We start from the raw sequence: 25,780 nt of genomic DNA, 5'->3' as shown, positions 1-25,780 counted from the left end.
CACTGCCCTTCCTCTGGCCTTCCTCCCCCACACCCTCATCTAAACTTTACCCAGAAGCCACACACACACACACACACACACACACACACACACACACACACACACACACACATGTCTTAATGATGCACATGGCCTAAAATAAAGCACACTCCCAAATCATGCCCTTTTATAATCATCTCTCTGGGAGTTTCACGTCCTGGGAGGATTTTCATATATTCACTTCCTTATCATGAAATCATTCACCCTTTTTTAGCCCCTCTGAGCTCTCATCCGCTGCTTCCTTCTGGGATTCTTCTTTTTCAAGTAATTGTCCAAAATGGCGTGCTCTATACGGCTGCTCCAACAGTGCAGTTACATAGTCCAGCTCATGAACATAAAGCCATGCGATTGATTGGTCCCCCGCAGTGCCAACAAGATAATCAATATTTCAGCTATTTCACCCCTCCTCTCTAGCCGCTGATCTGCCCTGTAGTGAACCAATGCTCTGCACAGCATCTCTGTCCCGTACAGCTTGTACGGAGAGCAGAAGTCGCTGCAGCGGGCGAGCATAAAAAAGATCATCTTGTACCACTTGTACCAGAATAAAAAGGCAACAAGTAGTGGGGGGACAGAAAATGTGACACTCTCCATCGGGTTATTTTGAGCGTCAGGCTGGCGAGGTGGATGTTTCCTGGTGAACTACTTCGCTCCACGCTGGAGGCTGCATGCTTTTGTGCTACTTGACCAGTGAGGTTCTGAGTGTGGAGGCAGTCCAACAGGCTTTGACATCGTTTGTAAAGAAAAGATGATTCCTTTGATTCCTTAGATGGCTGATTGCCATGTTTCATTGTGCATATATTATCATCACTAGTATGGATAACGATTGGTTATTATGCTGCCTTAATATTATGAAGCTTATGTTGTTTTTGTTTACAGTTACAATGCTGAATTGCCCCTTTTTGAAATAAGTAAAAATAAATGGCAAATATTTGGGAATCTGGATCATGAGTTATTATTAACGACTTTAACAAGATCACTAGATAGATTCTCTGAAAGGAGATTTTGAAGGTTGCAACTTATTGTGAACACTATCATTGGGAGGTTGCACTAAAATTGTTAAAAAATGAATGTGCAGCATGGAGTTTGATTTCTTTTTGAAAAATCTTTCTTTCTGCTCGTTCATTAATAAGAGGGTTTCAGGCAAAAAAATCATCCTTTGTCATTGTCCTTTCCATGACAGCGTACGTTAGCTCTTGAATGCATCAAACTCTAATAATTCAGATTCCTGAGCCTCTCAAAAGCACCTGAACACAAGACAAGTAGACCTTGAAATCACTTCACATCAGTATGTATGTTTCAGGCCTTTCAGACATTTCTTCACAAGTTCAAAAGTCTATAACACCATGGCGTGCTTTGTCAAATGTGGATCAGTGTATCAATAACGTATGATAGATATAATATTATACAAGACGATTAGCTGCAGAGCTGCACAAGTTAAAGAAACCTCAGGCAAATGATGTTGTAAACACCCACACAAAACAACATACGCTCACTACCGAACAAACAAAACAACAATTATCATGTCAGATACCTTTATAATTGAGAAGAATAGTGTTTGTGTCTTTTATTTGCACGTTTTAAACCAAGATACAAGGATGAGGGACCTTGCCAATAAACAAGACACTGAGATTCTCCAGAAGAAGTAAGGTTGCCAAGGGAAACAGGAGAACATTTATAGTCGTGAACAAAAAAGCGAGGTTACATTTAAAAGCGTAAATCTGGCTTGTGTTGGCTTATGCTGCAGTCGATTAGTCCAGCATGTACTCGGCCCTCACTCCACCTAATTTGTTATCCTCATAACTCATTCCACCGTTACGCAACGGCACCGTGGATCTTTTTTAACTTGTAAAGACTGCGTCGTTCATTATTTATACCCCTTTCATGGCACAGATCTATCCGGGATATAGGCCTGTGTGGGTTTGAGTAATAAAACGGGGGCAAACTTCCTGCATTCAGGAAGGAAGTGCAGCATGTGTGCGCTAAACTGTCATCAAAAGAGCCACTTTTAGAGGGATAAAGCCTATTTCTCGAGTCAAAGCATCCATTCCTCTGCAGCTCAGCGGCATTAATGGAGCGGTGGGGCCCGGCGGCGTACAGCCTTGGAGTCGTTACCTATTCTACCATCCATTAGCAGCAGATTGTGTTGACTAAAAAACTCCTTTCTATAAATCTAGTGTGAAGGGTTTTCAGATTCCGTTAGAGGTTAGAGGGTTTTTTTTTGTCACTGTTAAAGGTTGGGTTTTAGCACAAAGAGGAGCGTCAAAAGGTTGACGGTGTGTTTTCTGCAGGGCCAACTCCATAAAGAAGGAGAGATGTCTCTAATGTCCGGTTCTATTTTTAAGAAAGTGATTCACCGACCCCAATCGGATAGACGGTCGCCAAGTGTGGAGAAGAGGAGAAGAGCTCCCGTTGGCAGGAGCTTCCTGCGAACGTAATGGGAACGTATTAGAGAAAATAATGAAAGTAACACACACGTCAGTGATTACATGGAAGGAGGACTTAGAGCCAGGGAGACGCAGCCACCTCTAAACAGGATCTCCTCCTGGGACCCGTTACCGTAGTCACTTTCCATCACGCACATTTAAAAGATAAATAAATGTATGCTGACCTTGGGGAAATGAACAAACTCCAGCTGCTGATCTCACTGCAGTTCTGGCCACGGACTAGATGAATATGAGCTGGGTTTATTGTTGAGCAACACGTTTCAAATAAGGAATTAAAATGTCCCGAAATGATTCCTCATCAAAGCAAAGCATTATAATATGTCCTTGTACTTACAAGCAGCTTTATACCTGCACTGCATGAATAGAAAGGGTGATGAAACAATAAAAAAGAGAAAGAAATTGACCACAGATAGCATGAGAATAATGTAACAAACATAAAACACCTTTAACATGTTTCAGCCTGCTGGTTTTTATTCCCCTCGTTTCTGTGATTGTTATACTTTATATGGTATATACACTGCAATACATCCATTATATATGTTCATCCATGCTTTAAAATTAAAAATAGCTCCGTCTGTATGCGTCTGAAAAACACACACACACGTCTGTTATGTTTAATTGTGTAGCAGCTCTCCCCGTACATCGCCGGTCCCGGAGAGACCATCTTATTCCCACAATGGTGCAATGGAAGATCCACCAGTGAGACTTGACTGGAACTCATTCAGGACGTGAAAACAAGCCTCATTATCTCCAAACATCATTATCTTTATTAATTGCTGACGATACTTACAGACAGAAGAGAGCCCACGAGAGGTATTTGACGTTTTCATGTTTGTTTTTCGTTTGTTTGTTTGGTTGTGACCACATTCAATGACAATGGATCTAATTAAGAAAAAAAAATAACGAGGTTAAAACAAATGTGCATGTTGGGTATAAAACACAAAATAGCTGATTGTGTGAATATTTAAAATGAAACACCGCTAATGGCAATGATTTGAATTGAGATGACCTCTAAGTGTTTTTGGTTATTTAAAAAAGACTACATAAGTCAATTTTCTGACAGAATTGTCTTCATAAATATAAGGAACGTGACTCGGAGCCGGTTTTCTGTAGAGTATCTATCAGGGAAGGAATACAAGAACATTTCTGAGCCACTGAACAGCCCCAAAAAAGTCAAGTGTGGTTGATCAAGAAACCGATTCATGGGGTTCACGTTGCTTTACTGTGTTTGTATTGAATGTGAGTGTAAATGCCTCTCGCCCAGTGTGAAATCTATTGTTTAGAGAAATCCAAACCCTGCACACCAGCAGAGAGTAAACCGCTCCTTCCTCAGTCTGAAGGTTGGTGGTGGCGTCATGCTGCAGGGGGGGGTGAGGCTTGTGATGGTGAAGAGTCAGATGAAGTCTGCAAGAGAAATGCAACATGGGAGAAGATTACTTTTCTAGCAGAGTCTGCAAGTCACACAGGAGCACACAATAGGTTGGGAGTGGAGTCTAGAATCTGTGGTAGGAGATTGCTTTTTTCGCCCACAGAACCCAGTTGCAATCTGACAGAACTTGATGTCCAGATGTGCAAAGTGGCTGCAGACTAATCATCAGCGTAGTCCGCAACTGCTGCCTGAGCTGCCTCTTGAAAGGGTGGTGAATACTCATGCAGTCCATTATGTTGTGCTTTATATTTGTGGACATAAACATACACTTTAACGAAGAATTTGTTTTTCTGAAATGTCAGTAGTTTCCGTTTATTTACTGTGCAAGCACAGTGAATATTATATTTGCAATATGGCTACATATATCACCAAACTATCGTATTATTTGCAGATAAACGAGACATAAAGTGGCAGATCGAGAGGCCAGTCCTATTCTATCACCCTGGTATCTGCCATCCGCCCCGTCAACACCTCTCTTCTAATACAAAAAGAATAAGGTTTTATTCCCTGTAGTTATTCCTTTCAATACTTTGAGATGTGACAGTACTGGTGGAGGGGGGGGCAGTTAATTGGCTTGTGAGGGGCATCAGTGGGGAGATGTCAGACACGCAGCTTTACAATAACTCCTGCAGTTATACGCAGCCGTATCATTATTAACACACTCGTGAAAAGTGTCTGTATTGATAGTTGGTATGCATACGCAGGTGTATTAATATTGAGTCGAATCTTGTTACACTAACCATTAAATTCAATGTTGATTATGGTGCATGAAGAAAAAAAACCTTAATGATCCGGTTGTGATCTCACTGGTCATAACCAGCTGCAGTCAGTAGGGGGCGGTGTTGTAGTGCAGCTCGTTCATTCATGAAGTCGCATCACCTTCAATGGGATTCATTCAACAAATCGTTTGACGATATTGCACTCAAACCAAACATACGTTGAGTATGTTTTTGGGTTTTATTTAATATGCTAACCCTAAATAAATTAATCTCCACCCATGTTGGGATCGGGCATCGACCAACAGTGTTGTTTATGCAGGTTGTATTGCACACTGTGCAGCATGTTGGTTTAGGTTTCTAAGTAACCGTTGCCAAGGCTGTAATCGTCTGCATGTAGCGAGGAGGGGAGCGCGTGCCCTTGACCTCATTAATTCAATGCTGCCACGTTTGTTTCATTGAATGTAATAATTCCACACAGTCAACACATCTAACAGATCTGTTGAACTTTGACTCTGACAGGAAGTCAGTGTTCAAAAGTCTGCATCACTTTTCTTTTCTTTTTTTCCTTCTTTTGCGGGCACGAACGGTTAAAAATAGACACTTTTGAAAGTGGTATTCCAGCTGATTTCCAGCTTTGAACCGTGCTTCGTCTTCTTCTTCTTCACAGCAGCAGCAGCAGCAGCAGCTCATTTTACAGTCTCCTCTCATTAATTAGCCGTTCTCTATGCCTGTGTGCATTTCTCTGCATGGAAACTTGCCAAACAAGCACATCGTTTGAAACCATTCATTCATCTCTCTCTCTCTCTCTCTCTCTCTCTCTCTCTCTCTCTCTCTCTCTCTCTCTCTCTCTCTCTCCAGCTGCTGTCATGGCAACCATGTATGACTGGCAGAAAACAGACTGCAGTCTTGGTGCTGCGGTCGACCCGGACGCGTTGGAGCACGAACACTCTCTTGTGGGCAGATGAAGGGTTGTGATATCGAGACTCCAGGGGTGGGGGGTGAGGTGAGTCAGAGGGACCCGAGGAGGGACTGGCTGCATGCTGTTCACCTTTTTAGGTGATTAATTCTGAAACTGAAACAAGTTTCCTTTGACAGGTGCATGATCAACCCCTTCTTCCCTCTGGAAACCAATATCTGCAGCAGAAATGGGACTTTGTTTGATTTACACAGGGAAAAGGTCAGGACGAACCAGCCCAGGCTGAAGTGTCTTAAACCTGCATTCTCTCTGCTGGCCACCAGGGGGCGACTCCTCTCTGGTTGTATAGAAGTCTATGAGAAAATGGTCCTACTTCTCTCTGCTGGCCACCAGGGGGCGACTCCTCTCTGGTTGTATAGAAGTCTATGAGAAAATGGTCCTACTTCTCTCTGCTGGCCACCAGGGGGCGACTCCTCTCTGGTTGTATAGAAGTCTATGAGAAAATGGTCCTACTTCTCTCTGCTGGCCACCAGGGGGCGACTCCTCTATGGTTGTATAGAAGTCTATGAGAAAATGGTCCTACTTCTCTCTGCTGGCCACCAGGGGGCGACTCCTCTCTGGTTGTATAGAAGTCTATGAGAAAATGGTCCTACTTCTCTCTGCTGGCCACCAGGGGGCGACTCCTCTCTGGTTGTATAGAAGTCTATGAGAAAATGGTCCTACTTCTCTCTTGATGTATTATCTCAGTAAACATTGTAAACATGAGTTTATGGTTTTCAATCTCTAGTTTCAAGTCTTCTTCAATCCAGCATGATGTTCATTTAGTACATTATGGTCCATTTAGAGTCCACCAGACCAGAAAGCAGGGGATGCTTTAGGGGGCGGGGCTTACCTGCTGATTGACAGGTATGCTATCAATGCTAGTTAGCTACTAAGATGACTTTAACACTAAGCTGTAAAGTTGCCCTTGAACTATGAAGCTTCCAGATGGATCCAGATCCAGGAAGGTTCCTGCTCATGGGTCCCTCTGCCGCTTGGGTTCTTCAGATCCACCCGTCGCTCCTCTACAGTCAAAATATGTTCACTTCCTTCACTGGTTGCAAAAATGTTCACATAGCGAAGGCCAAAATGCCGAACTCGAGGCTTTAAAACTGTAGTCCACAATCTAATGGGTGACGTCACCATGACAACGTCCACTTCTTACATACAGTCTGTGGGACAAACATTTGGCCTTGGTTTGTGAAGTGACTAAATAACTTACTATTACTGTTTTATTCCATAGTTTGAATGTTTTAAACCTACACCTCAAGTTTTTTTAAATTCTAGTCTCAAACTAGACAAAACCAAAATTGAGGGTTTTTTGTTTGTTTGTATGTGTTTGAATTATTCAGTGCAATTCATTGCTTTATACAAAGCTGTATTTTTTTTTATTTCTCCCAAGGTAGAATCAGCTAAACCAACCATAAACACGACTCCACCAAAGACCTACAGTCACCTGGCTGTCAAGCTCAAGGACCAAAAGGTAGTTGTTCCTCCCATTATGTCCACAAGGTGGCAGCAGAGGCTTCAGGGGTCAAACCATGCAGTGAAGTCTGACTATGAGACTATGAGAAGTGAACAGGAAATGTATTGATGTTTGTTTGTTTTTGCTTGATGACGAACGAACGGCGAGAGATTCAGAGGGAAAATAATATGCTCTGGGAGAAAATATCATGAAGACAACTGGAGGAGTTGACAACAGGACTTATTACGACAGAAAAAGATGAGTTGGGGTATAAAAAAAATCCATATTTATGTGAGGCAACAAGTTTGTGTTGACACTGAACGCATTGTAAAACCTGCGTCTCCTCGTCTTTGTAGCCTCGGCAACAAGGAGCGACAGCTGGAGTTGCTCCAGGTTACCAAGGAGAATCAAGTGATCCTTCTCGGTCTGAGCCAGTGCAAGTCACACTATAGTCTGAGGAGCTGGAATGAGGACTGACTCAGAACCCTCAAAGTAATGGACAGCATTGCACATTACCCAAGCGGAAGGTCAAATGTGCAAAAGGTTCTTCTTTTCTTTTTTTAGATCAGCAGGACACTGCAAGTCCTGCTAGTGATTTGTTCTTTTGGCAAACTCGTGTTTCTCTGCAGTTAAAGAGAATCTTTCATTTCCACAATAAGCAGTTTGGAACTTAGATACTATGTAACACTATGGAGCAGTAATCACTTTTTGCTTAGGTTTCATACAGAGATATGTGAAAATCATACTTATGTGGTTGATGTAATGTTTAAAGAATACGTTTAGATAATGTTATATTTGTCTGTCTGTCAGAGATGTTACAGTCTCAGAGAAGTGAAGTTGGGATCTATGTGATCTCCTACAGAGAAATGCTGGGTTGTTACGCATTAAGTGTTACTCGTTTTTGTTTCGGTATCTTAGGAGAATCTAACAAATGTTTCATTTCAAAAATATATTTTTTTAAAGTTTCTTTATTATTAGAATTGAGGAATAACAATTTGAATACTGATCCACACTCCATACCAGTTGGTGGCGCTAAAGCGCCATAACGTCGTTTGCCAACCGCCATTAAACACAAGACAAAGCAGCCCAGACGTATGCTGCCTTCGCGTGGTATCGTAATAATTGTAAATACGAGTTGTAGACTCGGAAATTGCACATAAACGCCTCCCTCAGATCGTAATTACGAGTGGGGAAATAAGGAGATAATTCTCATACCCAAGTTGCCGAGTTGGGGTGACCAGAACCGTTCAGCATGGTGGAGAATGGCCGATTCAGTAATAGGATTTTAAACAGCGCTACACGTATTAGCTGTTGCTTGTGTACATCATTTTAATCTGTAATGTATGTACTCTTAACCAATATTTATCGTTCTATCCATAACACGTGGACTGCTAATCTCCAGTTCGTCCTGACATCAAAGCACTTTGAAATGACATTTAAGTTGTAAAACCAGATTTTCCGACTGGTACTTGAAGGCGGCATCAATGTGGAACCGTCCGTGCGGTACGAGTTTCCCTCCGGCACCATTTGACAGGACGCAGAGAGAAGCCGCGGATTTGCTTTTTTTTTTGTTGCTTTTCCCCCCTCTGTCTGTAAGAATGACACGCTTTTGATAGCAATACATTTAAAAGATAAACAATAAAAAATGAATCTTGATAGACTTCGGAAGCGAGTACGGCAGTACGTCGACCAGGTAAGGAGTTAGCTTGTGATTTCTCTCTTGACTTGCTGCTGTTGCTAGTCGATGCTAGCTTGAGAGTAAACCGGGCGTCAGTGAGAGCTAGCCTTTCGTAGCTAACTTGAAGCTAGTTGTGTATAACAACTGTGCGTGTGTGTGTTACATGCGTGTGTGTTTCTTCACAGCAACAGTATCAAAGTGCTTTGTTTTGGGCCGACAAGATTGCGTCTCTGTCTCACGGTGAGTTGGTGTTACAAAGATAATTAACCCCACTCTTTATAGCGACATAATAAGTCGTGTTTTCATGTCATTACGTTACAAACACTCTGCTTTTAAATCACAAAACCAGCTTTTAAGCTGTGATTAATTGTTTTAAAACTGTCTATTGTACACATGCCTATGCTTTTAATGCTTATTTTATGTTTTTATGTCTATTAATGTAAGCACTCTGAGATTCACTGGATGAAAAGTGCACTACAATTACAATCATTTATTTATTTGTTTTGGTATTAATTGTATTATGTTTTTTGTTTTACCTTTTGTTAAGTGTCTTTGAGTATCCTGATATAGACTACTATTATTATAATTAAAAGGAAACTTGAGGCATTAGCATATCCTGCCAGCAGTGTTGTGTGTGTGTGTGTGTGTGTGTGTGTGTGTGTGTGTGTGTGTGTGTGTGTGTGTGTGTGTGTGTGTGTGTGTAGTGTGACGAAGTGCTGATGACCCTTTGCTCCCTTTGTTGTGTGTTTGGCACCCAGAGGACCCCCAGGATATCTACTGGCTGGCTCAGTGCCTTTACCTGACCTCACAGTACCACAGAGCCTCCCACGCGCTCCGCTCACGGAAACTAGACAAGGTGAGGTGCACGTTGAGTTGTTGATGTGTTGCAAAGCTGCAGCCTGGTACAGTGAGAGACACTGGTTTGTGTGAATTCATATAAAGTAATATATTGAAACTAGAGAAGGCAAAGTTCTGAAGAAGTTGCGGTTGTGAACGTTCCCTGTTGACGAGCTGAACCAAATGTGGATTGATGCCTTTGAAAACTTTGACCAGAATAAATAAAAACGGTGAAATAATGTAGGGTTTGTTGAAAAGCTAACGTGACCAATATTTGAATTGCGACTGTGCAAAAAGTATGAATGCTGTGACAAAGTTGAATTCACATGAGAAATTCCTAATCTTTGTGAACGCTTCACAGTTTGAATGGAGTTTCTGTCTGGAAGTGTGGATGACTAGATGAGCTTTGAAAATGCTTGAGAAAATGTGAATATTGAAGTTTTTTTTTTAAGATTCCAAAAAAATGGCAGAAAAACATTAAATATCTCTGAAATTATGAATGATATCAATTATGAAAAACAGACACGGCCAATTCCCCATTGAGATGAATATTCTGTGTTTGAATGGAGTGAATACAATGAAAAATGCTGAAGGAGTTGACGGCCAAACTTTCTGACCTGGAAGATATAATAAGCAGAAAAATAAAGAATATATATATTATATGTTGTGTCTCCTGCATTCACAACATATTATTACATCTTGTAAGCTAATTTATTGTAATTTAAGTTCCCCCGAAAGCAGTGAATTTATGTTTTAGGGCTGTTATTGTGAAAGGAATAAATGCATTTAAACTACTTTGCAACCATTTGTTTTGTTATTAATAATAATAATGCATCGGTTTTATATTGTGCTTTTCCAGATGCTCAAAGACGCTTTCTCAAAAGCATCTAGATTTAACCTAAAATAATATTACGCAATGCTCTACTAATTTAAATATATATTGTTTTCATGCCACAGCTCACAGATTTGTCTCCATCGAGCTGATCTCTCTCTCTCGTCTGTAGTTTGTCCTCCTCCAATGCATGATGGTACATAATTCTGAGTTTGTGACCATCAGCTGTATGCCACTTTTCATTCTATACAGTATAATACTCACTCAACATTGGGACTACACTGTAAAGTGAGTAGAGAGCAGTAATGTGAAGGATGTGTGTTTATACAGTTAAATCATCATCGGTGGTGTAATCTCCTTTTTATGAATCTGTCGTCTGAAACATGTGTCCTCTCTCACAGCTGTACGGAGCGTGTCAGTATCTCGCTGCTAGGTGCCATGTAAGTAAATGTAAAATACATGCACTCGTACATCTTCTACGTGCATCACACAATCTAACACGGAGAGCTGCCGGATGTTGCCCTTGCCGTAGATTCGTGTCGGTTTCTGTTTGTTTCCAGTATGCTGCCAAAGAGTTCCAGCAGGCCTTGGATATCCTGGACGCAGACGAGCCGGCGAGTAGGAGGCTGCTGGACATGAGCGTGAAAGAGGACAGCGGCACAGCGGAGTCGTCCAACGACTGGGACATGTCCCCCGCCTCCGTAAGTCTGGATGAAGTCTGAAATCCTCCACTACAGTCCCTGATACCGTTTATCGGTGTCACTCCTCGTTTTTATTTAGTTGTATTGTGCTACTGTTAATATGAAGCTGTACTATGCCAATGACTTTTCCTTTAGTGTCTCTCTGTATTACCTCGTTGGTAATACATTTGCTCTTTTTTAAGCCTTTAGTTTGTATTATAGGACATTTGTAAATTCCCATGATCCTACATATGTAGTCCATATAAATCCTTAATGTTCTGACGTTTAGGAAACAATAGTCTTTCTTTACTTTAAATAAAAATATCACTTGTAACCTCATTCATACATATAATATTAATTGGCATGGAGTGTTTAAGTCCTGCTCACAGCTTATAACAAAATATTTTCACTTAGAAAAACCTTTTTAAAAAATCAACAATTGGATGTTACTTGTGAAACTATTGTTTTTATTTCAACAGATTGATTTACGATGTTAAAATATCACACAACACATATAACGATCTCCACTGACTTTGACATTTTTCACCAGGTGTGAAAAAAACGATTATAACAATTGAGTCCAACAGATATAATATTTAATTTATGCTTTAACACTATAAACTCTTGAGTAACGTAGATATCCTCTCCTCCCCGGTCCCTCCGTGATGCGTTTCAGGTCAACAGCTCCATCTGCCTCCTGCGGGGGAAGATCTATGACGCCATGGACAACCGACCGCTGGCCACCTCCAGCTACAAAGAGGCCTTGAAACTGGACGTGTACTGCTTTGAAGCCTTTGACCTTTTAACGTCCCACCACATGTTGACGGCGCAGGAAGGTGAGGCTGATCCGTGGGCGACCTATTCGTTTTCCTCTGCAGATATGCCACGTAATATCATCCCTGTGAAAGGACAGCATGGCCCAAATCCCCCGAGGGTTCAGGTCCCACTATTACATCGTGAAGTGTGTGCTTTTTGAGCCTTTTATTCCCACTTTCCGTAAGTCAGCATTGATGCCTGAGGGAATTACCCATAGTTCATAGCGTTGAGATGTGAAACACGGGGTTACCAGAGGGAATCCGGAGGAATTAAAAAAAAAGAGAGAACCGCGCATGTGTGGAATATTACATTTACACATAAACTTTAACATTAAGGTTTTAATATGGAGCATAAAACACTTGAAATCCTAGGAATGTCATTATAGGTTACACAACTGGTTTATTATTATTTTTGTAATCTAATATATATAACACAGGTTTTGGGTTGGGCCCATGTCTGAAACGGGTTATTTTTTTATCTATAGAAAAGGACTTCCTGGACTCACTTCCTCTGAGCCAACAGTGCACCGAGGAAGAGGAGGAGCTCTTACACTTCCTGTTTGAGAATAAGTTAAAGAAGGTAGGGGGGGGGGGGGGCTCTGCATGTTTAATGTGATGTTCTATATTTTTCCTTTTGTCAACTAGTATGAAAAGATCAGCTAATTGATCAGAACAATATGTATTGTCCATTGTTGTCTAAAACAATGCTAAAAACACATAATTTAGACACATTTTACCTGAGTTTGTTTTTATCCAGTGTCATATCCGTCAGCCTGCCTTTTTAATCAGCCAACAACCTAAATGTTGCTTCATTTGCATAGAGTTGATATTCATTAAAATGCAAATGTCTATTATGGATATTCTTTTGTCCTAACAACCTCTTCATCTGTCTCCTTTCCCTCTTTCTCGCCTTTTTCCATGACCTTGCTTTGTCTTCCCACCTACTCACATTGTATTACACACACACACAAACACACACACACACACACACACACTCCTTCCCTCTGCAGTATAACAAGCCCAGTGATTTGGTGGTGCCGGAGATGGTCAACGGTCTCCAGGACAACTTGGATGTGGTGGTGTCTCTGGCTGAGCGGCATTATTATAACTGTGATTTCAAGATGTGCTACAAACTCACGTCCATGTAGGTGTCCTCGGCTTTCTATCTCATAAAACATCTGTGGGTCTGGATGGTTGAATAATGCATTTTACGATCATGTACATGATGTTTAGAATGTATATGGTTTGTCTTGTTTTGTTTTATTATTATTTCTCTGTTAATTGTAGTGATTGTCGTATATTTTGGGACCTCCTCAAAAACGAGATGAAACATCTGAAGAGTGTTTATCCTAAATAAACACATTTCAATCATGTGATCTGGGTTAACGTGTTGTTTTGTACTTCAGGGTGATGGTGAAAGACCCCTTCCACGCCAACTGTTTACCAGTCCACATAGGAACTCTGGTGGAGCTTGGAAAAGCCAACGGTAAAACACAAATCAGCCGCTCATTCATGAATAAATGTTCCTTTCACCATCAGTGAAACAGTGAAACTCAGCTCATTTTGTCTGTTTTTCCTGCAGAGTTGTTTTACCTCTCGCACAAACTTGTAGACTTGTATCCCAACAACCCAGTAAGTGTCTTCTCCTTCCTCTCCATTTTACATTTATACATAATTTGCCGTATTTGACGGTTTTTAAAACCTCCCTCAGGTCTCCTGGTTCGCCGTCGGGTGTTACTATCTCATGGTCGGCCATAAAAACGAACACGCTCGGCGCTACCTGAGGTACGTAGAAGTACGTTTATTTCTTTCTATATTTGGGTGCAGTTGTACACGTTGGGTGTGTTGTCTCCTGCAGCAAAGCCACCACGCTGGAGAGGACGTACGGCCCGGCGTGGATCGCCTACGGACACTCGTTTGCAGTGGAGAGCGAGCACGACCAAGCCATGGCCGCCTACTTCACGGCCGCCCAGCTGATGAAAGGGTAGGCACCCGGCAGACTTTTACACGTCTGGAAATCCTTCCTGCACTTGAGTGTGGTGTTTTCAAGGTTTGAAAAGGTCTTGGATGTAGAATAAAGGTCTTGAAATGTGTGTTGTATGTGATGACATCTATGATAGAACAGAGGAAAGAAGATCTCCATATCTGAGGGACTGAAAACAGCATTTTCTGACATTTCTTTATGAAAAATGACTTTTGATGATGAACAGATGATGAAAATAGTTGGTGATTATATTTCTGTGGATCTGTTAGTGGAATTAGTTTTCCTTTCATTTGTGGTCCTTCTGTAAAAAGCTGTCTCCAAACATCATGTTGGTTGTTTAGAGGACAATAACATCTCATTTAATGTGATGAACAAGTGACATAATAAGTAGACTGAATACTGACCATTGGATTGATACAAATATGGAGTTTACCACAGCTGGAAGGGGCTGGAAAAGCATGGAAATTACCTTGAAAAGTGCTTGAATTTGACTTTGGAACAGGTGTAGGAGCCTTGAAATGTCTTTATTAGCCACTGACTCTCTCTCTGATGCAGGTGTCACTTGCCCATGCTCTACATCGGCCTGGAGTACGGTCTGACCAACAACTCCAAGCTGGCGGAGCGTTTCTTCAGCCAGGCTCTGAGCATCGCTCCCGAGGACCCGTTCGTCATCCACGAGGTGGCCGTGGTGGCCTTTCAGAACGGAGAGTGAGTCAAACACCGACGACGACACTGACCGCACCGAGGACTTGTTGGCACACAGCGCTCTTCTTTATGTTCGACTAAGAAGCTCGTATTTAAATAAGAACTGCATGAACGGTCCGGCAAATAAAATCACAGAATGGGGAATAACTTATTATTGGAAAAGGGGAGGAGCAAAGGTGCTGTTCATTTTTGTCTGGAGGTCTCATGTCTGATTTTTATTACATTACCATGTCAAAGAATGGTCTGTCAAAGGATGACATCATTTTCTAATAAAACCCACAAAATGACATTCTCTGATTTTATATCAGGGTGGCAGGAAAAAATGCATTTCAGTAGGGAGGGAAGGATTATAAGATTTCATCACTGATCGGGAGAAAAGTAATAATTAATTGTGACCAGTTCCTTGGAAAAAGCTGTTATTATTATAGATGAGTGAAACATATTCTGATATATGAAATCAAGCATCCTTTACTTATGCTGGGAGAACAGATTATTTATTTATTTATGATAATTACTGGATAATATGGTGAATCTTAATTATTTTTGACCAGGATGAGAAAAGGTGTGTAAAATGTCATGTTGTCACACGCCTGCATTTAAATCACCCATAATACACCTGAGGGAAATTCCACACACATTGATAATCTGGTTCATCTTATAAGAAATACATGTTGAAACATTTTTCACATTGACTGTTTTAGCTGGAAGACGGCGGAGCGGTTGTTTCTGGATGCAATGGAGAAGATCAAAGCCATCGGGAATGAGGTAACGTTCTTTAATTTCAAAAAAAGATTAACGTATGAATGAACACATCATAATATACATACCTAATGTATGAGTTTACTATTTTTCTTTTGAATTTCAGGTCACGGTGGACAAGTGGGAGCCTTTGTTGAACAACTTGGGTCACGTTTGTCGGAAGTTGAAGTAAGTGTGGAGCTGAAGTCTGTTTCCTGTCTGAATGAATCGGAGAGAGTGGGCTCAACTTCTGCTTTTTGTCTAAACTCGTCATCGTCGGGAGGCTAAATATATCCAGAGTGGAGGATTTACAGAATGTCAGAAAGAGTGCACTCTGCTCTCATTTGTTTCTTTCACTTTGCTCCTACAAACTATTTCAGAGATGCAACCGTTCAGGTTCCTCATTGAGAATTCATGACCTTTAATGAATTATGCAAAAGTGGATTTTTTATTTATTTTTATATCCATACAGAGCGACTGCCTCACGTAGGAACGTCCTCAGTGATGTTTTTTGTTTTCACACAAACAAGCAGCTCTAAATTGTGAGATCAACATCATCACACGGCATCGAATCATTTCTGTTCCTCCATGAACAGCTGATTGGATGAACCACCTGTCAATCAAACTCATTTCTCTCTTCTTTCTGTGAATAAACCTCACAGTCAGAGTTTACCATTTTAAATGATAAAAAACCTGCTTAATGTAAAAATAAAAAAGCTTAAATACAGCATATCTTCTGCTTGGACTATTGAAGCCAAATTTAAAAAAATACAAAAGTCACACGTTTGAAAATAGTTGACCTTATTTACCAGAATGCATCAGCAGTATTTTCTCTTTGACATTTCTGCATGACGATGTTGAATCCACTGATTTGACTTTGTGAATGTGTAGAAAGTACGACCAGGCTCTGGAGTACCACCGCCAGGCGCTGGTGCTGATCCCTCAGCACGCCTCCACCTACGCCGCCATCGGATACGTGCACAGCCTCATGGGCGACTTCGAGAGCGCCATCGACTACTTTCACACGGTACCGTGCCTTTTCCTTCAGTCTCTCAGCCTTTTGTTTCTAACTCGACGATCTCAAGTGATCTACGTCTGGGTTGAATGGAACAGATGTAGTAACCATGGAAACAAGAACATCAAAAGGAGTTTTATTGAAGGTCGATTTATCGGAAGACGTGTTTTTAGAAAAACCAACATAAGATCAGCTTTAAGACGGGACAAATAAATACTGCAACTCCAGCTGTGCAAAGTTTAAATAGGAAAAACAAGTAAAGTTATTGATTTATACGTCAACATCAACGTTTGAAGTTGGTTTCTGTGCAGGCACTCGGACTGAAAAGGGACGACACTTTCTCTGTGACGATGCTCGGCCACTGTATCGAGATGTACATCGGTGACACGGACGCCTACATAGGTAGCACACTCCACTGTCACATCACGGCTTTTATACATTTTTATTATTAAAATCAGCTGTGTTGGGAATAAAAGGAGGGCTCTATGATTCCCACGATGCGGAGAACGCAGACGGGATTTCAGAATTTGACAATGAAAATGGAATCAACTGTAAAACTCATTCAAAATCTGGGTACAATTTATAAAAATCTGTGTTTTTTGTTGAAAAAGTGGGTGGTATATTGTGATTCCTCCATAAATGATTGCATATACACTTAAAGGAGTCATCACCTGGTTTTATACGTATCCAGCCCCCCTTGGATCGCTTTGGATCAATTCGTAAAACTTATTAGAAAAAAAAAAAAAAATTTTAATCAATCATTGAGCTTGTTCTGACCCTTTTTCGTACCGCGATTTTATCACGCGAGATTACGCGCGAGGTTTTGACTGGTCCGGATGTGCATTGTATAATATGTAATGAGGCGCGCGTTGATTCGCCGCAGGAAGGACAGAGCCGGGGGGGCTTGCCTGCATGCAGACTCCAAAACATAATGGCGGCGCTTCGGCGATTTCAGGTAGCGGACGGGGCGGGGTTGGGTGGTGAAAGAGGGGTGGGCTTATGCAAGTAGCCGCCACGGTGACGTCACCGAAGGCGCAGAATCAAAATCTCGTGCTTTAGGAATGCACACCCTTGTGTGCTATTCCTGTTCGGAAAAAGAGCAGAAGCGAAAAAACGGCGCCACTTTCAAACTCCAGCCTTTCAGGCAAGTTTCAACTGAGGTCAAACACAGATATGCATGTTTTAACAAGAGAAATTGCGATTTCCAGGTGATGACTCCTTTAAGCATACGTATTTATGCACATTTGTAAGGTCTCTTAATGAATTAGAATTAGAACTGCATGATGTTTCTTCAGTAAATTTCTTCATTTTGATTCACCAACCACATGATTAGACACCATTTGATGGAGAAAAAATGCTCTAAAATTGCAAAACACAGAATTTAGAAAAACGTAAACGGTAAACACGTAATTTGGGAAAAAAGAAAAGGGAATCTGGAAACAATTAAAACTGATGTCATAATACCAACACAGCTGATTTGTCCCTTTTGGTGGAAATCTGCTCCGAGAAATCAGCTGATTAATTATTCATCCTGTAAAAAAAAAACAAAGGCACGGACATCAACGACAAGGTGCGCGGCAGCCTGAACACGCCGGCGCTGATGAAGATGCTGAACACGTCGGAGCAGGGCGAGCTCCTCGCCACGCCGAGACCGGAGGACGCCAGCCTCACGCCCCTGGAGACGCCGCTGTCCAATCAGGACAAGATGATGCTGGAGACGCCGCTGCGGCTCTCGCTCACCCTGGAGTGCGACATGTACGAGAGCGACGTGATGCTGGACACCTTGTCGGACACCAGCACGTGATCTCGTCGCCATGGCGGCGGCGTTGTCGTTGGGGTACACACACACACACACACACACACACACATCAGAGCCCCCAAGGACTACCAGCAAAACCAAAACTTTGGCACACGTCCTCCACCGAAAGGTTTCCTGTGGATTCTCCTTCATTCTGGCAAGAATGCACTTTAAAGGGTTAAAGGGGGTTCAGAGCCTGGTTTAGCCTGAAGACACGGGAAACATCTGGGGAAAACATCTGGTAACATGTGGCCCTCCGACACACACAACAGTAGGACCCTCCGTGTTGCTCAACCTGTGGATTTACAAAGTGAATAAAGAGCCAGCGAAATACAAGCAGCTTTTTTTTTTTTTTGGTGAAAACATTTCTCTTAATTCCTACAATAAAAAAAACCATGCTTCGTCTTAAAAGTTTCTCAGCACGTCTTGTTTTTGTGTTAATCAGAATAAAGTGGTTGATTTGTTAAAAATCGTGGTTATGGTGGTGGGGAAGTGTTTTATTTTTTAATTTACTACGTGCACTCCTTTTTATTTTCCACCTATCGATAATATCACTGTTCATTTCCTCATATTTACTGTCAACACTCAAATCTGGTCTGAACACACATGAGCTAGTAAACGGCTGAGGTGGGAAGTAACCAAGTACACATACTTGATGCTGTACTTGAGTCGACTTTTCTGGTGTCTGTACTTTTTTTACTTTTACTTCCTACATTTTATAAAACAAATATATGTACGTTTCTGCTCAATACTTAGTTTTAATGCATTTAAGGGTAATTAAAAATAAAAATGTATTAATGAATAATATGACGTGAGATTCAGTTGCAAAAAAAGAAAAACTAGTAGAAATGTCCTTCATAGGGATATGTTTTACTTTGAGAGATTTCAGAGCCTGTAAAACACAAGTATCTGTACTTCTACTTGAGTATTGTATGTACTCGTGGCTAATTTAAACAGTTATGATTTTCAATATCAAAGTAAGTATTGTCATGGAGATGCTGGTGGTATTTATCCTGGTCCATATTTATATGATATAAATATAAAATCACTGGTAAATTAGCAAAGTTAGTCAAATTAAGCTTTTTAACATCAAAGTCCTGACCCTCCAGATAAAAGGGGGACTGGATCTCAGTCCGTCCCCTCGGATGTGGTCTCCTGTTTAGGGGAGGAGTTCGGTCCCTTCACATCATCCACACCAGATTCACGCGCGTCCCCCTTTCTGACCCGCCGGACCTTCTATTGTCGGTTTTCCTCCGATGGAGAGTCACTTCACCAGCGATGGGCTGCACTCCGTCTAAGTCTGCCGTCATTTACACCCAAGACCAGGTCTGCCGGGACCTCGACACCTGCTCCACGTTAGTCCCCGTGTCGACCCCGGAGAGACCTCCTCGGCTGTGTGAGGGGACCGGGACCGGGACCGGCAGGCAGTCCTTCCTCAGTGGTGAGTTTACGGTCAGCTGGGACATTGAATGCATCCTGCCTGACTCACGTCCCGTATCTGAACGGTCTTTGTGGACCCGTGTTTGTGTTCAGTCCCCTGCAGAGACGTCCACGGCCGCTCCGTGAGCCAGTCCTCCTCCCCGGAAGGCTGGAGCCCCACGGACGGCACCACCTAAAGCAGCTCCAAGACCCGGATCCGGACCTGCAGGCTGAATCCGCCAAACCCGACTCCGTCCTGCACAACAAGTGGGGAATTTAGTTGGGACTTTTTTCTCTTCCCGCAGCTTGTTTACGCAGCGGAGGGATTTTAAAAGAGAATCACGCGCTGATGTTTACCCTAAAAGAATAACTGCGGTTTGATTATAGTGTTAAGTTGAATTTGACATGTTGACGTTTTGTTTTGAAATATATTTGCATATGCAAAATGGAAAATACTGTTGGTACTTGTACTTCTATATAATCCACTGCATTTATGTTGACTAGCTTATAGGCCTATTTTACATTAAATAAGCATTATTATGTATTATTACAGGTTAAGATAACAATTTATTATAAAATCTCCTTAACCAGCTGCAAAAATAAAGTAATACGTGCATCAAATATAAGCTGAAAACATTATTTTGAAATGGGCCCTTCTGCATGATGAGTGCTTTGCTTGTGGTGTGTGTGTATGTGTGTGTATATATATATATATATATATATATATATATATATATATATATATATATATATATATATATATATATATCATATACTAATACTTTTGTATTTCTTTCAACTATTTAAATGCATATTTAAAAGGAACCAAGAGTCTAGACCCATAAAAAAACCCTGCTAATTCCAGACCACAGACTGTTTATAAGAAGCTTGCATGGCAAAAGCTGCCTCTCGCGATATTCTCGTCCTCTCTCGCGAGCACACGGCGACTTAACGCGGGCGAGAGAGAGGGAGATGGAGAGAAATGAGGTCTGAAAAGGACCAAATGACCGCGGGCAAGGAGAAAGGCGTCGTGGAGATCCAGTTCCGAGACCTCCCGAGGGAGCAGGAGAACCTCCCCGGGAACCTGAAGCAGAAAGAGGAGAAGAAGGAGGTGTTCACGAAGGTGGGTGTCGGAGGGAAGCGGGGCTGTGGAGAAAAACACCCTGACATGGAGGGAGGTGGGAGGATTTCAGCACCGCGGACAGCGACAGCAGCAGGAAGGCGCAGATCCGGGACCCGGCAGACCTTTAACCCTCATCTCACACTGCTTTTGATGTAAACTATGACTATGGAATATTAGAACAATGCTGGGTCCAATTTAGTGCGCATGCGTGCGCTCCATCGTCATGTTCAGACCTGAAATCCCGCTTTTAGGACCTTTAGGAGTTTCATGTGAATCTGAATAATGCTGCAAATAATAATTTCAGATTGCATTGTATTACACTGTGTACTGTTGTTGTAGAAACATATTAATAAGTTGTTCCAGTCTGTCAGATTAATATCTGTGTATCTGCAGTCCTTAGTTAAACGTCTGCTGTGTGCTATTTGGCGACATCTAGTGGTTGAGGTTGCAGATTGCGAGAGTTTTAAAGTATATTTTGATGATTATGGGGATAATATTGTCAATCACGATTATTTTGGCTGGGATTATGATGACATGAAATTTTCATATCTTTAACGGAAACACAGCGATCGTTATTTCTAAAGAAAACACCGTTCCTTAAAGAGTTCAGTATGTCTGACTAATCCATCTCTCATGATGTCATTTGACCTTCAAGTGACCTCACTTTTGCAGAGCTTCATGTCATCATCTACATAATGACCTCCACCGCCAACACGGTTCTCCTTCCTGCTAAATAATGAACATGTTTAAATATTCATGACTGACAGGTGGTGATTCGAAGGCTTCCTCCCAACCTGTCCAAGGAGCTGCTGGAGGAGCAGCTCAGTCCGCTTCCATCCTACGACTATTTTGAGTTCTTTCCAGCCGATCAAAGGTAAAGCATCCTAATTATTATTCATGATACTGAATCTTGTTGACATGACAACGTTCATGACTTCCTCTCTCTCTCTCTCTCCTCAGTCTTTATCCCCACCTGTTCTCCAGAGCGTACATCAATTTTAAAAACCCAGAAGACATCCTGCTGTTCAGGGATCGATTCGATGGCTACGTCTTCATCGACAACAAAGGTATTCCTCTTTGTTTGCTTTTGGTGGCCGTGACTATATGAAAACAGAGATTGTGTTTGTTTTGCAGCTGCGGGCTGAGTGTAATGAGACGAGAGGACGGCTGTAGAGCTTCTGTTGCTATTGTTACCGTTTGATTGCCTTTTTTTATTTCAATATTTGCTCAGGACAAGAGTATCCTGCAGTGGTGGAGTTTGCCCCCTTCCAGAAAATCTCCAAGAAGAAGCTAAAAAAGAAAGATGCCAAAGCCGGGAGCATCGAAGAAGGTGGATGAAATACTCAGCCTGAAATAGATAAATAAATACCCTGATACACTGCAGTAGAAGTCATATTCTGCATGTGAATATACATTTTGTGTTGTCATCCTTCAGACCCGGAGTACAAGCGCTTCCTGGAGAATTACTCCTGTGATGAGGAGAAGTCCATGGCCAACCCTGAGACTCTGCTGGGGGAGATCGAGGCCAAGACCAGGGAGCTCATAGGTCCATAATACTGATGAATAATCACATCTGAGTGAGGTAGAACAAACGACTTCTGTTTCACTTCTCTCCATGTTGTTTGTCCCTCCAGCCAAACGGACAACGCCGCTGTTGGAGTACATCAAAAACAAGAAAATTGAGAAACAGGTGAGACATGAAAAGAAAGCTCAAAAAAATGAAAAGACCCACATATTGAAAGACGTGATCATCTGTTACAGAGAATAAGGGAGGAGAAGAGAGAGGAGAGGAGGAGGAGAGAGCTTGAAAAGAAACGCCAGCGGGAGGAGGAGAAGAGGAAGCGACGCGAGGAGGAGAGACGCAAACGCAAAGAGGCGGACAAGCAGAAGAAGTTGTCCGATAAAGACATCAAGATCAAGGTGAGTCGCCGTCCCGCGTGTTGCTCCTCAGTGTTTGGGGACGTCACGCATCACATCTCCCCCCCGTCTCAACGTCCAGCTCCTGAAGAAGAGCGACCGGGACGACGACGTGGACTCGGACCGGGTGAAGGACAAAAGCGACGTCGGGGAGACGGACCGATGCAAGTGGGAGAAAGCTGGAGGACAAACGAAGACGAAGGAGCCCAAAGAAAAGTAAGGATTTGTTTCTATGTTACACTCAAACATCCCAACTCTTCTTCTTCTTCTTCTTCTTCTTCTTCTTCTTCTTCTTCTTCTTCTTCTTCTTCTTCTTCTTCTTCTTCTTGACTCATTAAATAAAGAGCTCGGCTGCATAGTTGATATTTGCGGAGGACAGATAGTCGACAAAAGGGAACTGTAAGTGTGAGCTCACAACCTTCCAATCCAAATATTTTACTGAATTGAACCACTAATAAAGTAATTCCTGGCACAGCTGGGGCAGAACCAACTCACTACATAATTATCTGATTAAATGTATTGGTACTAAAAACAACAACAATCACGGACATAGTTTTTAATGCTGTTAAAACCGTGTTATTCCACGCTATCATGCATGTAAAATTGCTTTGAATTAAAAATTCTGTCTGTGCAATCCCCTCGGCGACCACTAGAGGTCAGCCTGAAAGCGACAAGGAGCAGAAGGAGCAGCACGGCCGCCGGCAGAGGGACAAGGAGCACCGCGGGAAGGACGAGGAGAGGAAGCGGCAGCGGCACCACTACGAGTTCGACAAGTTCATGCGCCGCAAAGACGAGACCAAGTGGGGGAAGGGCTACTGCCAGGACCGCGCCAAGAAGGAGGCGCACCACCACGGATACTCCTACTGCCCGGAGGGAGGGGACAAGCTGGGGAAGGAGGACAGGGAGGACCTGGGGAACAGGAAGGAACGCCTCCGAAACAAGGTGAGCGAGAAGGTGAGCATGAGATGGGGGGGAAGGGGGAGCTGCTTTAATATCTCGTGATGTCGACGTGTCTGTGATTCAGATGTCTGGTTGCTTTGTGGTTTGTTGTGTTTTTTTGTAGCAGATGATGATCATCGGCTGAGAGAAATCTCTCCTATCGGTGCGTTTGCGTCATAGAAACGCCGTCTTAAAGGTCAAAGTTTGTACCTGAAGCCTTGAAGAAATTCCCTTTCAGCCTTTTACTGAGACACCGATGTGACCTTGACCTTTGACCTCCAAAAACCTAATCAGCTCATCCTCGAGTGGACCGGACGGACAAATCCCCCCAAAAACATGCTTCCTAAAAAAAAACTAAAAAAAACATACAAACCGGTCGGCAGCTAAGAAACGTGAAAAATACGCAAAGAAAAGAACGTTAGCATGAACCAAAAGGGTTAAAGTTAATAAACGTAGTCATTATCCTATCTTTGAATGGTCCATACCTTCCCGGTGCATGCTGGGAGACACTTCACAGCCATATATATATATATATATATATATATCCTGTCTCTCCCATGTCCTCGCTCTCTTGTCTCCCCCTGCAGGACCGTCCCGCCATGCAGCTCTATCAGCCCGGCGCTCGCAACAGGAAGCGCATGAGCTCGGCGGGAAAAGGCTACGACTGCCTCCCGGGTTCGGGGCTCTCCCCAGAACCCGGGCCGGGGGACTGCTACGAGGCGGTCGCCCTGGCAACGGGGCTGGAGAAAGGCTTCGAGAAGAGCAAAGATGAACAGTGAGCGGCCTGGAGGGCGAGTTGGATTTGAACGCTTTTAAATATAAAAATACTGCATTAAGGGAGAAAGGCACTTCAAAAGCAAACTTTTAGTCGTTAGATGGAACAGAACACCGTTTGTTTTTGCTGGAGCATGAACATTTTATAAGACACGCTTAATATTTGAACCGTCTCTCACCGATTAGTAGGGGTGACCCTGAATAGTCGACTATTCGGCAAAACACAGGATCATTCCATTCGGGCTGTAGGGGGGGGCTGAACTCCACCTCCACCTGGAGCTTTTTCAATCAATGAGCAGAAAAAGAGAGAAAAAAAATATGATTCGACAACCATAGGCAAGACTTGACCAATCAGATTTGACTATGTGAATTCTTAGTTGGGGACAGAATAAACCACGTGAACAATAGTGAGAAACAGAGTACAACGCTGCATGCCGATTGGTCGACGCTTCCTCTGTACAGAAACAACAGTGCTGCTGTGTGTGTTTAGTTCAGTTAGCCGTTAGCGCTGTTAGCCAAACACAACTAACTTCCCGCAGAGGAGGGAGGGTCATGCCATCCGCCTTCTCGTCGTTGCAAAGCTGTGAATCACTGCATCCATTAAAAGGGTACGGTTCACCAGGCTGATGGATCCACCCGAATGGGAGATTAGCCGTGGACAGACACACACACTCACACACAAACAAACCTGTCGTCATGATAGCACAACAGTCATTTGAAGTGCGTCCCCATTAGAGGCCCTGTGGAATCCCTCATCCTCCGTATCCACAAGCCTTTGTAGACGTTTTTTAATAATCCTATAGATTTTATTCAAATGAGATATATTATGTAAAGTAACAAACTACGGATGTACAGATGAAGATCCTGTGTGTATTTTTGTGCGTAGAGGCGAAGCCAACGAGAGCTATTGTTACCGACGAGGACGTTTTCACCGCTTTTGCTCGTTTGTGACATCACATCTTATTCCGACGGAGATTTGAGGAGGGAAAGCTTTGTACGCGAGCCACGAAGAACACATTCTCTACACATGTATCCAGCGTTTCCTACTGATTTAAATGTAAAGCAATCTCACTTGCATTGTTTTCTATCAATTCTGTCAAGTAAACATACATTTAAAAAGCTACAAATGTTGATAAAATAGTGTGTTGAACAAGCCTTGTATTATTTTTTCACACAACCTCATGTTTACCATACCTGTCTTTTTTTTTTCTTTAAGCTGTGAAGATAAAAAATAAAGCTCTTGTTCCGTTATAAGCCTGTCGACGTTTGAGTCATTGTGATAGTGATGTGATGACTCAGCATTTATCTGCAGCTTTTCAACTCATAGTAAAACGTAAATAAAAAGACAGATATAAGTCAGTCACAGTTGTATGAATACACACAAAGTATCTTAGTATTAGTGGGTGTAACAGTGCAAAATACACCAGGATGCAACCGTCCGGTTGTGAAAGGTGAAGCCAACGTAGAAGTGCCTT

General features: G+C 42.4%; 2 protein-coding genes and 1 long non-coding RNA gene across 4 annotated transcripts; all 3 read left to right on the top strand.

Moving 5' to 3' along the window:
- Positions 1 to 8,583: 8,583 nt before the first annotated feature.
- Positions 8,584 to 18,816, top strand: cdc16 (cell division cycle 16 homolog). Its single transcript, XM_084023259.1, has 18 exons — positions 8,584 to 8,744; positions 8,915 to 8,969; positions 9,488 to 9,585; positions 10,800 to 10,838; positions 10,959 to 11,099; positions 11,755 to 11,914; positions 12,379 to 12,473; positions 12,904 to 13,037; positions 13,300 to 13,379; positions 13,476 to 13,525; positions 13,605 to 13,678; positions 13,752 to 13,877; positions 14,433 to 14,585; positions 15,284 to 15,347; positions 15,448 to 15,509; positions 16,212 to 16,347; positions 16,647 to 16,737; positions 17,886 to 18,816. Exons 1-18 carry the CDS (start codon positions 8,697 to 8,699, stop codon positions 18,137 to 18,139), a joined length of 1,860 nt encoding a protein of 619 aa, XP_083879385.1. The 5' UTR covers positions 8,584 to 8,696; the 3' UTR covers positions 18,140 to 18,816.
- A 462-nt stretch (positions 18,817 to 19,278) lies between these two features.
- On the top strand, positions 19,279 to 19,888 carry LOC311021985. Its single transcript, XR_014598069.1, has 2 exons — positions 19,279 to 19,574; positions 19,667 to 19,888. It is a non-coding gene; the product is annotated as an uncharacterized lncRNA (long non-coding RNA).
- Positions 19,889 to 20,484: 596 nt separating this feature from the next.
- On the top strand, positions 20,485 to 24,580 carry upf3a (UPF3A regulator of nonsense mediated mRNA decay). Of its 2 annotated transcripts, none has more exons than XM_084023046.1 (10): positions 20,485 to 20,675; positions 21,443 to 21,549; positions 21,636 to 21,742; positions 21,907 to 22,005; positions 22,111 to 22,221; positions 22,310 to 22,365; positions 22,437 to 22,595; positions 22,675 to 22,808; positions 23,246 to 23,534; positions 24,119 to 24,580. In XM_084023046.1, the coding sequence occupies exons 1-10, from the start codon at positions 20,535 to 20,537 to the stop codon at positions 24,308 to 24,310; spliced, it is 1,395 nt and encodes a 464-aa protein (XP_083879172.1). In that variant the 5' UTR covers positions 20,485 to 20,534; the 3' UTR covers positions 24,311 to 24,580. The 2 variants fall into 2 exon arrangements, with proteins under 2 accessions (XP_083879172.1, XP_083879171.1); XM_084023045.1 differs by having other exon boundaries at positions 23,246 to 23,546.
- The last annotated feature ends 1,200 nt before the right edge of the window (positions 24,581 to 25,780 follow it).

This window comes from Eutrigla gurnardus, assembly GCF_963514095.1.
Source record: "Eutrigla gurnardus genome assembly, chromosome: 12".
Taxonomy (NCBI): domain Eukaryota; kingdom Metazoa; phylum Chordata; class Actinopteri; order Perciformes; family Triglidae; genus Eutrigla; species Eutrigla gurnardus.
Note: the sequence above shows the minus strand (reverse complement) of the source record. Positions and strands in the feature narration are given on the sequence as shown.